The sequence below is a fragment of the Pristis pectinata genome, chromosome 17, assembly GCF_009764475.1.
Source record: "Pristis pectinata isolate sPriPec2 chromosome 17, sPriPec2.1.pri, whole genome shotgun sequence".
Classification (NCBI taxonomy): Eukaryota; Metazoa; Chordata; class Chondrichthyes; order Rhinopristiformes; family Pristidae; genus Pristis; species Pristis pectinata.
Window position 1 is genome coordinate 12,612,571 of NC_067421.1, and position 16,444 is coordinate 12,629,014.

Consider the following 16,444-nt stretch of genomic DNA (forward strand, 5'->3'; position numbering starts at 1 on the left):
TTCCCGCTACCGCATGCTAATTTTTGTAGAAAACTGCTATTGTTACCATTGTTTAATCCAAATGTAACTACATAGGTAGAATGAATATTTCAATAGTAATTTTCAGTACAAGTGACTTTCAAACACTGGAGTTTGAAAAGGCTGTAATGTTTCAAATTCTGATTATTGTCATCCATCCCTGCATGGATGTGACAGAGTATTAGAACATTGCTGGGAATTGGATTGATTTCGGAATATCAGCACAAGGTGAAGATGTAATGCAATGGTATGGAATGGCTTTGTGGAGCTGAAATAGTGATAAGTTGTGAGGTGGGATTATAGTATCTTGGGGAATTTGTCTGTGTGTCAGGTAATAATGGACACACAGTAAATGGCTACCACCAAATAGCCATTTCTTTTTTTCCATTTTCTCCCCAGAATTTGGTCGGCAGTTGAAGGAACGTATGCATCATAATATTCCACATCGTTTCACCGTTGGCCTGAACATGAGGGCTACAAAATGTGCTGTTTGCCTGGATACTGTACATTTTGGCCGCCAAGCAGCAAAGTGTGCAGGTGAGCAGTGAAGGCCAATGTGCTTCTAAGCTGATGGCTTGATTCTTTTATAATGTATTTCATATGGAAAGAGTCTTTTTTTGTTTTTTTTGAACAAGTGCTGAAGTATATACAGCATTGTTTTAAAATTAGACCTGTAAAATTAAATTTCTCAGCTCCCCTAGTCCATATTGCAGTCATCGTGAATTCATCATCTTGAGCTCCCAGTACAGTCAGAGAGTCATGGTAGGCTTTCATCAGCAGGTTTTTCTTTCTAATGCATTTCTGTTTTAGAAATACCGATTCATTTAATTTACCCTCAGTGTTTTTGTTTAAGCACACTTTAGGTTCCAAATAATTAAAAAACTTTGCAGTAAAAATATTTTGGCCTCGCTTCTATGCATATCTGAGATAGCTTTGTGTTACAAAGGTAGAAAACTCCTGCTTGAGTAGGTCTAACTATTTATATGCTGTCCTCGATAGCATCCAATTTTCATAAACTTGAATTAGGCTAAACCTCTGCCGCCCGTATTTCAGCTTGCACTAGGTTCCATTCACCTGTGGTTACTGAACTACTTCAGAGCTGGAACCCTTTCTTTCTTACCCGTTTAGCTTTATCTTTTTCTTTAAAATGTTCCTTGAAACTTATCTCTTTGACAAAATTTTTGGTCACCAATCTCCTTATTCCTTTGGTTTGTTCTCATACCATTTGCATTTTTGCCTTTGCAATTTTCCCCTCTTTTACGCTCATAGACATTCCAGTGCTCATGGACTTCACCAACAATATTTTGTTCTTGACCACCTAAAACAAGTCAAGGGCCTTGCTGGAACTGCCGCAATCATTGAAAACTGCCAGCCTATTCTAGCAATATGTCCTGGTGGTCAGCCTAATGCAATTTTTTCCTTTGGCTTATTGTCCATCCTCAGTGGCAATTGCTTTTTAAGGAGCATAATACTAGCTGGGGTGGGGGCTGAGGAGGATAAACGGTTCAAGAAATTGAGCAGAGGACCATGTGTTGGCGAGGTCCAGAATTGTATCAGTTTGAGGGGATATTCCAGGACTAAATGCAACACTCCCATCAAAAATGTAGTCCTTTACTGAATCAAATTGTTAGAGGTGTTGCATATGTGGTGTTTTTGTTAATCTGACACTGTTAAATGTTCTTATTTTCTATACCTAGAATGCCAAGTGATGTGCCATCCTAAATGCTCCTCTTGTCTACCAGCAACGTGTGGGCTCCCTGCAGAATATGCTACACACTTCACGAAGCTTATTGCCGTGACAAAATGAACTCACCTGGCCTACAGCTAAAGGATCCAGCATCAAATGTGCGGCTGGAGGGCTGGATGAAAGTTCCCAGGTGAATGTTCTTCAATGCAGTAGTGTCCGAATGTGAACTGAACTCTTTTTCATAACTACAAAAATTTGAATTTGACATAATAAATTGTAATTATGTGTTGCTTTTGGGAGAATATCTCAATAAATTCCCTTGTGTTTGCCCACAGATAAAAATAATAGAAAGTGCCTTGATTTCTCCTTGTCTTGTTTCGGCTCAGCGATTCTCGGTAATCCTCCGCTTTCCTTCTTTTGTGCCCTTTTTCTTCCTCTTGAAAAATTAACTCTTATGCTTTCACTCGTTTCAATCTCTTTGTTATTTATTTCTCTCTTTTCCTTTCTCCATCTCTCTTTGTCTTCCAACATTTTCTCTCTCTTCCTCCTGCTATCAGTATGAATCTTGAGGCCCTACATTGCTAACCAGAATATATGTGGGCTTTATGTATATCCTATGTAAATGGGGAGACTAATAGGGAGTCCTGTTCACAAGGATTCATTTGGAATCTTGAGATGGTAGCAATGTGTTTCGGGAAGATTTAGTGGAGTTAATTTAAATATTGATGGTTCACAAGGTATTGCCACCGAACTGTATTTATAAGTCCATGCACGAGTCAATGGCAATGTATCAAACCTTAGCAGTGAAGTACAATTTGACAGGAGAGACTGAAAATGTAAATACGATCAGAATATAAAAGAAACTTCCTAAAAGACCAGGTTTGCGGGAAAGCAGGACGAGTAGACTCTTTGGCATGACAATCTCAGGCCCAGAAATATAGGAAGCAGTCTGTAGTTTGGAGATTTACAAGTGTAAACTTTTTGTAAGTTACTATGCACACAAAGTGAAAAACAAAGCAGTTATCTAATCAAATTATTGATATCATGTAATGGACAAGTCATGTTTAAACTACTTATAAATGATGGATACAATGAGACTTCAGATCTTGCATTCATGCTCTTTGCACAAGGACAGATGTGTATTTGTCTCACTTTCCCCTCTTGACTAGGGGCACTAAGGGAAGCTGTATAGCTCCACATGCCTCTCCGCTAACCCTGCTGCCCAGGCTTAGATTCTTTATTACAGGTCGGGGACTTTCTTTTAGTACGAGCGATTGTCTTCCCAGCTAGTGACTAACCTTATTTCCTCAAGTGATGTTCCCTCCACAGCCTCACCCAATCATAGAATATTCCCTCGGTCCTATCCATCCCTCCCCCATCCTTCCTTCAACATATTGACTTATTTTCTCTTCTCCTTATTTCTGACGAAGGGTCTTCGATCTGAAATGTGGCTCTGTTTCTCCTTCCACATTGTGAGCTGACCTGCTGAGTGCTTCCAGCATTTTCTGTTTTTATTTCAGCTTTCATCTACTGTCTTTAATTTTCAGGAATTCTAATCCTCCCTAAACAAGGACGTGTCAGAAAAGTAGAAATTAGTAGATCTGGTGCCCTTGTTTGAAACATGGGTAAAAATATGCCAGCAACAATGATCAGTTTAATGTTGGTGGCAGGGAAGCTATTAGAGATAATAACCTGAGAACAACTAAACAAGCTGCTAAAGAAATTCAAGGATATAGTGGAGGCTTGCTAAAAATGTCTTAATTTTTGATGAAAATTGGTGAAAGGCATGCAGCAGATGTCATCAGAAGGAGTTGCAGATGCCATTTGACAAAGTCTTACATAAAAAAGCTTGTTAATAAAATTGGGGCTTGTAAACTACAGGTTGGTGACATCATGGTTAAAATTTTGGTTCAAGGACAAATGCCAGAGAGTCAATTTTCAGAGCGGAAGATGATGGGTAACTTTTCTCAGTCTGTTGGAGAAGCTAGGCTTTTGCCCCTTGGAGCAAAGACATTTGAGATGAAAATTTGATTGTAATGTGCAAGATTGTGACAGGTTTTAGGGTAAAATAGCAATAAACTGTTTCTGGTTCGTAGTTGTTCTGGGGACGCAATCAAAATAAAAGTCAAAAGACTCTGTGGATGTGATGAAAAAGCATTTGTTACGAACAGACTAATTATGATTTGGAACTCACTGTTCAGTGTGAGGGTGGCTTTCAAAAAGGGCTTTTGACAGGATGTGGGAAGAAATAATTTGCGCAGCTACAGAGAAAGAGGAGTGAATAATACTAAATAAACTATCTTGGAGCGGCCATTGTTGGAGTGGGAGCTGAGGCTGTGGCTTAAAGAGGCTTCAGCGTGAAGAGGCGGAGTAGGTGAGCAAAGACTTCTGGTAGGTTCTCTTTCTTTGCTGTTATTTGTAATTTTCTTTTTTATAGAACAGTGGGAATTTGCAGTCAGGGGCAGAAGTATGCTCCTCCTGTAGGATGTAGGAAATCAGGGAGACCTGCAGTGCCCCTGTTGACTTCACTTGCAGGAAGTGCGTCCAGCTGCAGCTCCTTACAGACAGCGTTAGGAAGGCTGGAGCTGGCAGCTGGATGGAACTCCGGATCATTCAGGAAGCTGAGGAGATGATAGATGGGAGTAACCAGAAGGGGTGGGGGGATGTAGGTAGTTGGGTGACCATTAGGGGAGGGAAAAGGAATAGGCAGTTGGTACAGGATACCCCGATGGCCATTTCCCTTGATAACAAATGTATTGTTTTGTGGATGCTGTTGGGGGAATGAGTCACTGGGTGGAGAGCCACAGCAGCCAGGTCTCTGGCACAGAGTCTGGCTCTGTGGCTCAGAAAGGAAGGGGGGGTGGGGGAGAGGATGCGATAGTGGTAGGGGATTCATTGGCTAGGGAGGCAGACGGGAGATTTTCTGGACAAGAACGAGACTCCAGATGGTATGTTGTCTCCTAGGTGCCAGGATCAGGGACGGTCTCAGATCGAGTGCACAGCATTCTTAAGGGGGGAGGGTGAGGAGCCAGAAGTGTTGGTGCCCATTGGCACCAATGACATAGGTAACATAAGGGATGAGGTCCTGAAGAGCGAGTATTGAGAATTTGGAAGGAAGCTAAAAAGCAGGACCTCAAGGGTAGTAATCTCTGGATTGCTGCCTGTGCCACATGCCAGGGAGGGAAAGAATAGAAAGATATGGCAGACTAATGAGTGGCTAAAGAGTTGGTGCAGGGGGCAGGGATTCAGATTTGTGGATCATTGGGTCTCTTCTGGGGTAGGTATGACCTGTACAAAAGGGACGGGTTACACCTGAACTGGAGAGGGACCAATATCCTTGCAGGCAGGTTTGCTAGAGCTGTTGGGGAGGGTTTAAACAAGCCTGGTGAGGGGATGGGAACCAGAGCGTCCAGAGTAGAGGATGGATCAGTTGGTGTAGAAGTAGATGTGATGTGTCCAGAGAAGGGGACGGGGCATAAATGCAATCAGTTAGATGGGTTGAAATGTGTTTACCTTAATGCAAGAAGTGTTAAGAATAAGGGTGATGAACTTAGAGCATGGATCAGTGCATGGAATTACGATGTTGTAGCCATTACAGAGACTTGGCTGTCACAAGGGCAGGAGTGGCTGCTTGGGGTTCTGGGGTTTAGATGTTTGAAAAGGGATAGGGAAGGAGATAGAAGTGGTGGGGTGGGGGGTGGCATTGCTAATCAGAGATAATATCACAGCTGTAGGAAGGGAGGACATCACAGAAGGACCGTCTAATGAGTCAGTGTGGGTGGAACTCAGAAACAGGAAGGGAGCCATCACTCTATTGGGAGTATTCTATAGGCCCCCAAGTAGCCGTCGGGATACTGAGGAACAGATAAGTAGGCAAATTTTGGAAAGGTGCAAAAATAGCAGGGTTGTTGTCATGGGTGATTTCAACTTCCTTATTATTGATTGGCGCCTCCTTAGTGCAAAAGGTGTAGATGGGGCAGGATTTGTTAGGTGTGTACAGGAAGGATTCCTGACACAGTATGTAAACAGGCTGACTAGAGGAGAGGCCGTGCTGCATCTGGTATTAATCAATGAACCTGGTCAGGTGAAAGACCTCTCGGGGGGCGAGCATTTCGGGGATAGTGACCACAATTCCCTGTCCTTTAGCATAGCCATGGACAAAGATAGGAGCAGACATTATAGGAAAATATTTAATTGGGGGAGGACAAATTACAATGGTACAAGACAAGAACTTGGGAACGTAAACTGGGAACAGATGCTTTTTGGTAAATGCACTACAGATATGTGGAGGTTGTTTAGGGACCACTTGCATGGGGTTCTAGATATGTTTGTCCCACTGAGACAAGGAAAGGATGGTAGGGTGGAGGAACCATGGTTAACAAAAGAGGTGGAAGGTTTCATCAAGAGGAAGAAGGAAGCGTATTTAAGGTTTAGGAAGCAAAAATCAAATAGGGCTCTTGAGAGTTATAAGGTAGCCAGGAAGGAACTTAAGAAGAGACTTAGGAGGGCCAGAAGCTGACATGAGAAGGCCTTGGCAATTAGGGTTAAGAAAAACCTTAAGGCATTCTACACGTATGTGAGGAACAAGAGGATGACGAAGGTGAGGGTAGGACCACTCAGGGATGTGGGGGGGGGGGGGGGGGGAATGGTGGAATGTGTCTGGAGACAAAGGACGTAAGAGAGGTCCTCAATGAATATTTTGCTTCAGTGTTCACCAGTGAGAGAGTGAGAGGGACTTAGACGAATGTGAGGTTAGCAAAGAACAGGCAAATGTGTTGGAGCATGTTGAGGTTAAGAAAGAAGCAGTGTTGGACCTACTAAAAAGCATTAGGATAGATAAGTCCCTGGGGTCAGACAGGATATACCCCAGGTTACTATGGGAAGCGAGGGAAGAGATTGCTGGAGCGTTAACGATGATCTTTGTATGTGGATATGGTATACATGAATTTTAGCAAGGTGTTTGACAAGGTTCCCTATGGTAGGCTCATTTAGAAATTCATGAGGTATGGGATCCATGGAAGATTGGCTGTGTGGATTCAAACTTGGCTTGCTCACAGAAGGCAGAGGGTGGTTGTAGAAGGGGAGTATTTGACCTGGAGGTCGGTAACTAGTGGTGTTCCACAGGGATCTGTTCTGGGAGTCCTGCTCTTTGTGATTTTTATGAATGATTTGGATGAGGAAGTGGAAGGATGGGTTAGTAAGTTTGCAGACGACACAAAGGTTGGTGGTGTAGTAGATAGTGAAGAAGGTTATCGAAAGTTGCAATGGGATTAAGACAGGATGCAGAGCTGGGCAGAGAAGTGGCAGATGGAGTTCAATCTGGAGAAGTGTGAAGTGATACACTTTGGAAGAATGAACTTGAAGGCAGAGTATATGGTTGAAGGCAGAGTATATGGTTAATGGCAGGATTCTTAGCAGCGTGGAGGAACAGAGATCTTGGGGTTGTCGGATCCTGTTATTTACAAATCCACAGGTTATTTCTGGAGTCCAAGAATGAGTTGAAAACAACATGGTGCTTCACAAAGTTTTACTGGAAAAGTTTAAAAGAAAGAAACAGTCACAGAGCGCATGGCACTAGCTTCACCACTAAGAGATGAGCCAAGACAAAGGATCTAAAATGAGCTGGGGGAGAGGGAAGAGAGCAAGATAAGCAAGAGAGAGAGTAAGAGAGAGATTAACAAAAACAACACCTTTTATACCTGAGATAAGAGGTACTCCTCAGCTAACAATAGTCTGATCAGAAAACCTATTAGATACCTGTGGCAAAGCCAACCAATGAGAAAACACATATTCACCTGATGGATGAACCAATAAGCTGAAAAGTGATTATACCTTGTACAGCCACTTGTGGTGTATTAAACACTATACGTGTTAAAAGAACTACTTAAAACAGTTGAATCCAATAGGGTCAAGTACATAGATCCCTTAAAGTTGCCTCACAAGTGGATAGGGCAGTTATGGTGTGCTGGTATTTGGTGTGCTGGCCTTCATTAGCCGGAGAATTGAGTTCAAGAGCCAAGAGGTAATGTTGCAGGTCTATAAGACTCTGGTTGGACCACACTTGGAATATTGTGTTCAGTTCTGGTCCCCACATTATAGGAAGGATTTGGAAGCTTTGGAGAGGGTGCAAAGGAGATTTACAAGGATGTTACCTGGGTTGGAGAGCATGTCTTATGAGGAGAGGCTGAGTGAGTTAGGGCTTTTCTCTTTGGAGCAATGGAGGATGAGAGGAGACTTGATAGGGGTATGTAAGAATATAAGAGACATAGACAGAGTGGACAACCAGCATCTTTTCCCCTGTGTGGCAGTGATCAATACTAGAGGTCACCCATTTAAGGTGCATGGAGGAAAATTCAGGGGAGATGTCAGAGGTAGGTTTTTTTCTTACACAGAGTGGTGGGTGCCTGGAATGAGTGCGGGGGGTGGTGGTAGGGGCTAATACAATAGGGTCACTTAAGAGACTATTAGATAGGCACATGGACAAAAGAAAAATAAAGGGTTATGGGAGGTGAAGTAGAAAGGGGGATAGATTGAATGGAGATAAGGTTTATATAGGTCGGCACAACACTGTGGGCTGAAGGGCCAGTACTGTGCTGTACTGTTCTATGTTATTCTACCTGAATCTGTTGTCTCAATGTCCTGAGCGGCTACTCCTTTGCCGTTATGATTTTAATTGCAAATGTCACTACTATTCTTGCCTACACCACACATCAATTGCTTTTTAAGTTTCCCTCCTGTTAGGGATCCCCAATGCTTCCTCAACAGTCATCTGTTTCTGCAGAGAACTGTATTATCTCCCTGGAGATGGTTAACTGTAGAGCAGCACACATCTTTGGCTGTTAAAACATTTATTAATTTGCTAGCTCTAAATATTATCTAAGTTTGTGGCTGTTATCCATATTCTGCCACCTTATAGTTTTTCATTTGGCAGAAATGGGAAACGAGGGCAACAGGGATGGGAACGGAAGTACATCGTCCTGGAAGGATCGAAAGTTCTCCTTTATGAGAATGATTCAATAGATGGTAAGTAATAAATGTTTTGAGTAATATTCAGCCCAGTCCTGTAATTATCACTGCTTCCTAATAGGACTCCTGGAGGAGATCAATCTAATGTGGACATTCATTACATGCTGTTAAGTCATTCTTCTGATTCTAAGTGGTACAGAAAGAGTGAAAGATATGATATTTACCTGATTAGGGCAGTGGGCAAAATCTGACCACACAGATTGAGAGGACACCAAAACTTTGTGGTTTATTGTGTCAACAGTATATGTTAAGTATGTCTGTCTAGAAATTCATTCCTGGTCAATAGTATTAAATGCACTTATAGCAGCCACAATCCTTAATACAATGCCTTTAAAATCCTTTACATTTATTTCAGTACTATGAATTATAGAGACAGGGTATAACATGTTAACTCATCTCACATTTGACTGGGTTTGAATTTCTAAGGCAGTACTGTTTTACTTTTTATGCTACTGTCTGTGATGCTGTAGAGATGAAAATAAAAAGTACTGCAAATGATGAAAATCTGAAGTAAAATCAAAAACTGATGGGAACACCGGACCAGACAGCATCTGTGGAGAACAAAACAGTTAATATTTCAGGTTCGAGATCCTTTGTCAGAAAAAACTTTAGTTCTCAGTAGCAGAGAAGATGGGGGAGGGATGGATAGAAGAAAGGGAATATCCCTGATAGGGTGAGACCAAGTGGGTTAATGAGGCAAATAGAATAGCAGTTAGAATCAGGTTATGTTTAGCCACTTTAATTCCCAAGTCCACTCCCACTCTAACCCATATGTCTGTGAATTCCTGCACTGTTACATTGAGGCCCAACACTAGCCAGAGGAACAACACCTCATCTTCCCTCTGGGCATAATGCAGTCTTCTGGACTCAGTATCAAAATCAGCCATGTTGCGAAACTCACTCTTCCTTTCTGTCTCTATCAGAACTGGACATTTCTGCCTGTCGTCATTTTGGCACAGTGTTTCTTTTCCTGTTAGTGTCTGGCCTTCTGGGCATGTCCCACGGCTTTGCTTTAGCAAAACATTACACAGATAAGGAAGCATAATTTAATTTTAATAGTTATTCTATCTGCTACATTTACTTACTTCGTCTCAGCTTATCCAAGATATTTCCTTTGTTCTCCCCATCTTTGCTCCCCCACCTTCTCTGCTACTGAAAATTAATTTGTTTTCTCTCCTTCCTAATTATGATGAAAGGTTTGGGACCTGAAATATTAACTGTTTCTCTTTCCACAGATGCTGCCTGACCTGCTGAGCGTTTCCATCATTTTCTGTGGAGCTGAAACCTGATTTTCCAAATGGGGGTGTATTTTCCAGAATTTTTTAATCTATTCTAACTCGCAGCTAATCAAAGGCTGTGGGGATATTTGAACTTCCAATTACATGTACCACAGCAAAGTGATATGTAACTTGCATCTGCATGCATACTGAAAACCATACCTACAGATGAATAAGGATTAGTAAAGAATTTTTATGTTAATGGATAATCTGAGGGTCAACACTTTCACATAAATTTTAACTGTTGTTTGAAGGACAAGAGGGGATCGCTGTACAGATAAGGGAACACTGGAAGATGAAAGCTGAAATGCAAATATCCAAAGAAAGGAATAGGGCACAACTTTTAAAAAGTGGTGAAAGGGATACCGTCTGGATCAGAAGGCAGGGTTGGTGGAGCAGAAGTAACCTTTAGTGACGTGGTCTTCACCAATGTCAAACAAACCATATTTGGGGAAAGAGGGAAATAATTTTTCTCGTTAGAAGAAGCTGGCAATGTACCATAAAGATTTAGATTAACAGGACAGTTTTGACAACAGGTCAGGGACTTTTGGAATGACATAAAATCTGTTGACTATTTTTAACAAAGTAGGATTTAGGAGTTTACAGTACAGAAGACCCATGAGATAACTGAAGATACAGAACATGATGAAAATCTTTCTTTTCATGACACACAGTTAATAGCAGATATGATGAAGGATTTTGCATGGTAAGGAATTAATATTGGTTAACTTGTACCACGGAACTAAATGGTACTGGTTTACTGAATTTGATTTACTGTGGAGTTTCCAAAAAAGCGGACCTAGTTGGGTTGAGAGTTCACAGCAGCTATCTTCCATTGTAAGGAGTTTCACTTTTTTAAGGTTTTTGCGAACAGAATGAATTAGAGTAATGAGTTTGTGTACGTTGTTATAAATGATTCCCTCATTATTGCTGCATTTGGTCACTAAATGCTATGCTATAATGCTTTCTTCTTTCCTTTTAACAGGGCAAAGACCAATTGATGAGTTTGAACTATGCCTACCTGATGGGGATGTGACTGTGCACGGAGCTGTTGGAGCCACTGAACTTGTAAACACTGCAAAGACAGGTGAAACTGAATTGTGATATTTGAGGGGGAAAAAACTCAGTGTAACATCAACTATATAATTATAATATTAGATGATTAAAACATTCTGTAAATATGGCTGGAGAGGAAGTCCAAGAAAATGTATATGAGTACATTGCTGGTTGCTACGATCTAAGGCAGTAAATATATTTGCATTCTCTTCAAAATAGGTTCCTGCTTTCAGTAAGAATTTTATAGGAGATACCGGACTGCTTGCAAGATACTAGAAGTTAGTAAATGATGCTGTTACACACCCACATTTGTTGGCGAGTTGGGAAGACCTGGAAGGAGATCACCTTTTTACCTGTTCAAAAAATGGTGCATGGCCCCACTTTTGTTTAACCAAGTCCTATGTGGCGGAATGCTCAGACAGTACAAGCTGTGGAATCAAAAGCAGAGTGATGAGCAGGATCCAAAATTGGCTCAGTGACAGAAAACAAAGGGTAAAGGTCAACAAGTGTTTTGTTGAATTGAAGGCTGTTTACATCGGGCATCTGCAGTATTCAGTGTCAGGTCACTTCTGTTTTTCTTTAGTACATATTATTTAAATTTAAATGTAGGTAGTTAATAATGAAGAAGAAACTATAGGAAGATATTAATAAGAAGGATAGCTGGATAGACAAAAAAATTGCAGGTGCAATTCAAAGTAGGCAAATGTGAAAGAATGCATTTGAAGAGAGGAAACAGGGGAATGGACTTCACAACATCCTACTATATGAGAAATGAAGGAGAACAGAGAGACTCTGGAGTGCTGGTCCACAGATTCCAGAAGGGAGCAGGGCAGGTGACGAAGAAGACATATAAGATACCTTGCTCCATTGGCTGAGGCATTGACTAAAAGAGCAAGAACATATTGCAATAGCAGCATAAAACACCAAATAGGTCACATGTGGACCTCTAGGCACATTTCCAGTCATCACGCTGCAGGAAGAATGTGATTACAGTACAGACGGTTTAAGAAGATTTATGAGATTGTATGGATGCCTGGAAAAAAGTTTAGTTATGAATGAATGGTGGGTCTGGCTAGGATTATTTTCTTCAGAGCAGAGGAGGCAAGAGGAGATTTAAGAGCCTTAATAGTTAAACCAATAACAAAGAGCATAGAATTAAAACATTAGGTAGAAGAATTGGAGGAGAGTTCAGGATAATTCTTTTTCTTCCTAAGAAAAACAGTGGCAGGGGTCTGCAGTTCGCTTTGTGAAAGGTTGGTAGAGGCAAAGCCCTCTTCACATTTAAAAAATACCTGGATGAACATTGATTTTCCACATCGACAAAGTTACAGACTAAGAACTAGGAAGCAGGATATGTCTAAATAGCTCTTTTTTGGGCTGTGGTAGGAACCGTAAATGCTGGAAGCATCTGTGGAAAGAGATACAGAATTAACCATTTTGTGTCAAAGGCCCCTGTGTCAGAGCTGGGAGAGAAAACAAATTTGTTTTTTAAGTGGCAGAGAAGGGGTGGGGTGGATAGGACAAAGGGAATATATCTGATAGGGTGAGACAGAGTGCCTTGGTGATAGGTGTAAACAAATTGATGGATATAATGGGGGGCATTTAGAGAGAAGTTCTGAACAAAGGAACATAAAGCTATGAAATGAAGGGAGTTTAGAGAATGAGGACACAAACAAAGGATTATAAAGTAGTGAAATACAGAGTTTAGGACATGCCCTGCAGGTCAAGATGTGTTAACAGAGAGAAAAAAACTGGTCAGTTCTAATACAGAGAAAGTGAGTTACTACTGAGTCCAGAAGGCTGCAGCATGCCTAGATGGAAGATGAGGTGCTGTTCCTCAAGCTTACGTTGGGCCTTATCATAAAGGTGCAGGACTTACAATATTGACTGTTTGATTAACCCATCTTGGAGCCTGAAGAGTGGTTACTCGCCTTTTATCACCTGTAAGGGTAAAGCTTTTTGGCATGTTTGTTTTTTATTTAATCCTTGCCTACAGCATGAAATGGATCTTTATTGTGAATTATTCTCAACTCTCTCCAGAGAGGGAACTTCCCAGAAATGGGGTTACTAATAGCGCACTCCATCAGGGAACCACTATGATTTCATTTGAAATGGTTGCAATTAGTTCTGAATTCTTGGCGACCTAATCAGATGAGGTAGTGAAAAGCTACCAAAAACATTTATTTTTTCCTCTTATTCGCCAAAGTCCTGTGAAACTTAAAAGAAAAAGAGAAACAGTTGATCTTTTATTGACCCAAAGAACTTATGGTTCTTGAATAATGTTGTTGAACTTCCCTTCTGCATCTATTATTTTCCCAGAAAATTCAAAAGTATGATTCTCCTTCAGCAAAGACCTCTCTCTTTCAGTGGTGAAGATACTATTAAAACCATTTTGACTACAAAAGCAAAATGAAAAAACTTCATCATTTAGCATTAAAATCAAGCAATTATATCTTTATCTGAAACAGAGGGGAAGATTTTTAACAGTGAGCATTGCACGGTTTAGATGTCAGTGGAAAGATGGAGTAAAAGTCGGCTAGCAGACTCATTACACCAGATATAACTATGGTGTATTTGATTGGCTTTACTTAATACCCTTTAAAAAGGCAATATATTTTCAGTCATTGACACCCTGGATTATGAGGATGCTACAATTTGTGCAAACCTCATTAGCTCCATTAGTTTATCACTGGCAAGAGCAAATGGGATTAAACAGAAATGCTGGAATTACTCAGTGTGTCAAACTACTGAGGAGAGAGAAAAACGGTTAATGCTTCCTGTTGATGGTGGAATGCTGCTGCCTGACTTGGTTAGTATTTTCCAGCATTTTCTGCTTTAATTTCAGATTTACTGCATCCACAGTTTTTTTGTTTCTCAACTTATTAGCAAACGGGATTAAATTGGTTTTTCAGTGTATGCAGCACCTCATTAACTTCAAGTATGCAGTAGTGCACGGCAAGCAGCATGATTTGCTTTATCATCAGCAGAATGATTTTTTTTGCATAGATGTTAAGAGTCATTGTTATCCTGACAGTCAAAGGCAATGCTTTCCCTGTTTTAAAGTTGTGGCTGTAGCAGGTTGGCAGGTTTTGGTGAAAACTCCTTTTGGTAAGCAAAGAGGCTCTCACTGAAGGTAATGTAAGAATTGCTTCCTAAAGACCTCGTATGGATAGGGTTCTCTGTTGAACTCTGTCCCTATTCTTACCAACTCTTCCAGCAGTTTGTCTGAGTCAGCATAGCCCATCTTCATTCCACTTTCCTGTCCCAATTCCCTATGGAAGTCCTACCAGACTCTACCTATTTCATGAAAACTGGTGTAACTCAAGTTTTTTAACTAAAGAACAGTGTACTACAGCACCAGACAGAATATGCCCTGTTGACTATCTGAACATTAATCACAGATACGAAAGCTCCAAAGATGCTCTTAAGTGCAGCGGCAGCCAAAGATAATCTGGCAACCATCTAACCAGTTAGTGATCCCTTTAGTTAGTGCTGCTGGAAGGTCATTTTTATGTTAACACCAATCAATTGTGCAACATTAAGATCAGATGCCTGTCAGAGTACACCATTGGAAAATGACAGCACTACCATCAAGTTGGCATTGCACATCAGTCCATGTGATAGTTCAAGTAGTAGTTATGTACGTTCACACAGATTTAACAAGTTTGTGTCCTGTAAGCTTCATGTTGCTCCTCTGTCACCATTTTTAAGCATTAGGTCTGCACTTAATGCCAAAAACGGGTCACACATTGCCTAGTTTAACCCCCAAATAATCATAAACCACTTGTGCTGTAAAGAAGAAGCTGGAAGTTTGAGTTTGGGATTCACTGTATGAGTACTAATCAAAACATTTATATTGTCCAAATCAAAGAGATTTATGAAAAGAAAAGTGACCCAATAGAATGCACAAACTGATGCACTAATTTCTAAATAGATATGGTCAAAACTTATTAAGAAGTATCCTGTATCATTAATATCAAAGGGGAAGAAAATCTGAGTAAGTTGTAAATAATTTGATGGGTAGGCAGAGATCCTTGGGACCATCTGAAAGATGAATTTATAGACTATCAATAAAATTTCTACTTGAAACTGTCCTTTAATATTACCTAAATGTTCATTGAACTGAGAATTTGTTCTAAAATATTTTATAGATCAATTTTGGATCTAGATGTATTTATTGAATTTCAGAGTTCCAACTATTTCTGAATTTGTTCATGGAAAATGAAAATTAATAATCTAATTACATTTTTTGCTGAAACATTTTTTAAAGTAGTATTATACTCCAAGTCAACTGGACCCACTGTTTTTAATTTTCAAAAATCAATTTGTGTAAATGGTGCTGCAACTAAAAGCAAAAACTTCTTTCAGACACAGACAGTTAATTGTTGCAGAAAGTCTAGATTAGTATTGAAAATTACAGGGTGGGGTGGAATTTAGAAGAAAATTAGAAAAGCGAAAAGAATTTGCAACTTGAAGGCTATTTGAAGTGTTGTTCCACAGGCTTTTTCGATACCTTTATTGATATATAATCAGAAATTTAGATTTACACATGCCCCTATATTTAAGATTTTTGCCAATGCAGTAATGTTTGGCCAAGCAATGATATTGAAAAAGAAAGCTGTAAACTGCAGAAAGATATCAATGGACAAGTGAGCAGAAAAGGAGCAAATGGAGAATTATAAGATTTTTGGGATAGCAAAAAAGGCAAGGGATTACATCATGAGGATCAAAGCAACTTTTGAGTTGATATCCATAGACCCCTGAAGATAGAAGGCCAGATGGATATGAATGCATGAGAGAGATTGTAAAGGCCAAGACATAGAACATAAGAACAAAGGGATTATGCTGTGAACTGTACACAGCAAGTTAGGCCAGAGCTGGTGTAATAATAGGTAGGATGTGATAATCCTGGAGAGGGCACAGAGGAGATTTGTGAAGATATTGCCAGAATCTTAGCTATATCTGGTAAGCTGGGGCTGATTTCCTTGGGACAGAGGAGGCCGTGGAAATTTGTAATAGTCCTGAGCGGAGTAAATAGAAAGCGCTCTTGCCCCTGGAGAAGTAAATAGATTTGTAGTAAAAATTGTGAAAGTCTTGTGGAATGTTGGAATTTGGAAGTCTACCTGACAGAACTGTCATGGCAAGAAATCCTCTTCACATTTAAAATTTATGGAGAAAGGCACTTGAGGTGCTATAAGCTGTACGGCCACAAAATGTGAACTGGAAGTGAGACTAGACCAAGTTGCTTTTCTTTTGGGCTGCACAGCCACAGTGGATTGGGTGGCCTTCTTCTTTGACACAAGTTTTTTAAGGTTCTATTTTTCAAAGATTTTTAAATGTTGCATCATCTGGTAAATCACCTATTGATCAATAGAGAAAA

General features: G+C 40.4%; 1 protein-coding gene and 1 long non-coding RNA gene across 2 annotated transcripts in view; one reads left to right on the forward strand and one right to left on the reverse strand.

Annotated features, from left to right (window-relative positions):
- The window catches only part of LOC127579322 (citron Rho-interacting kinase-like), a 196,458-nt gene that overhangs the window by 139,249 nt on the left and 40,765 nt on the right, over window positions 1-16,444 (forward strand). The window contains 5 exon segments of the mRNA XM_052032041.1: window positions 418-555; window positions 1,716-1,796; window positions 1,799-1,895; window positions 8,637-8,728; window positions 10,994-11,095. Of these exon segments, the coding sequence (XP_051888001.1) occupies window positions 418-555; window positions 1,716-1,796; window positions 1,799-1,895; window positions 8,637-8,728; window positions 10,994-11,095 (510 nt within the window).
- The window catches only part of LOC127579323 (uncharacterized), a 43,586-nt gene that overhangs the window by 255 nt on the left and 26,887 nt on the right, over window positions 1-16,444 (reverse strand). The window contains exon 2 of the long non-coding RNA XR_007957660.1: window positions 1,832-1,950. This is a non-coding gene — a long non-coding RNA (uncharacterized LOC127579323). The remainder of the gene's footprint in view (window positions 1-1,831; window positions 1,951-16,444) is intronic.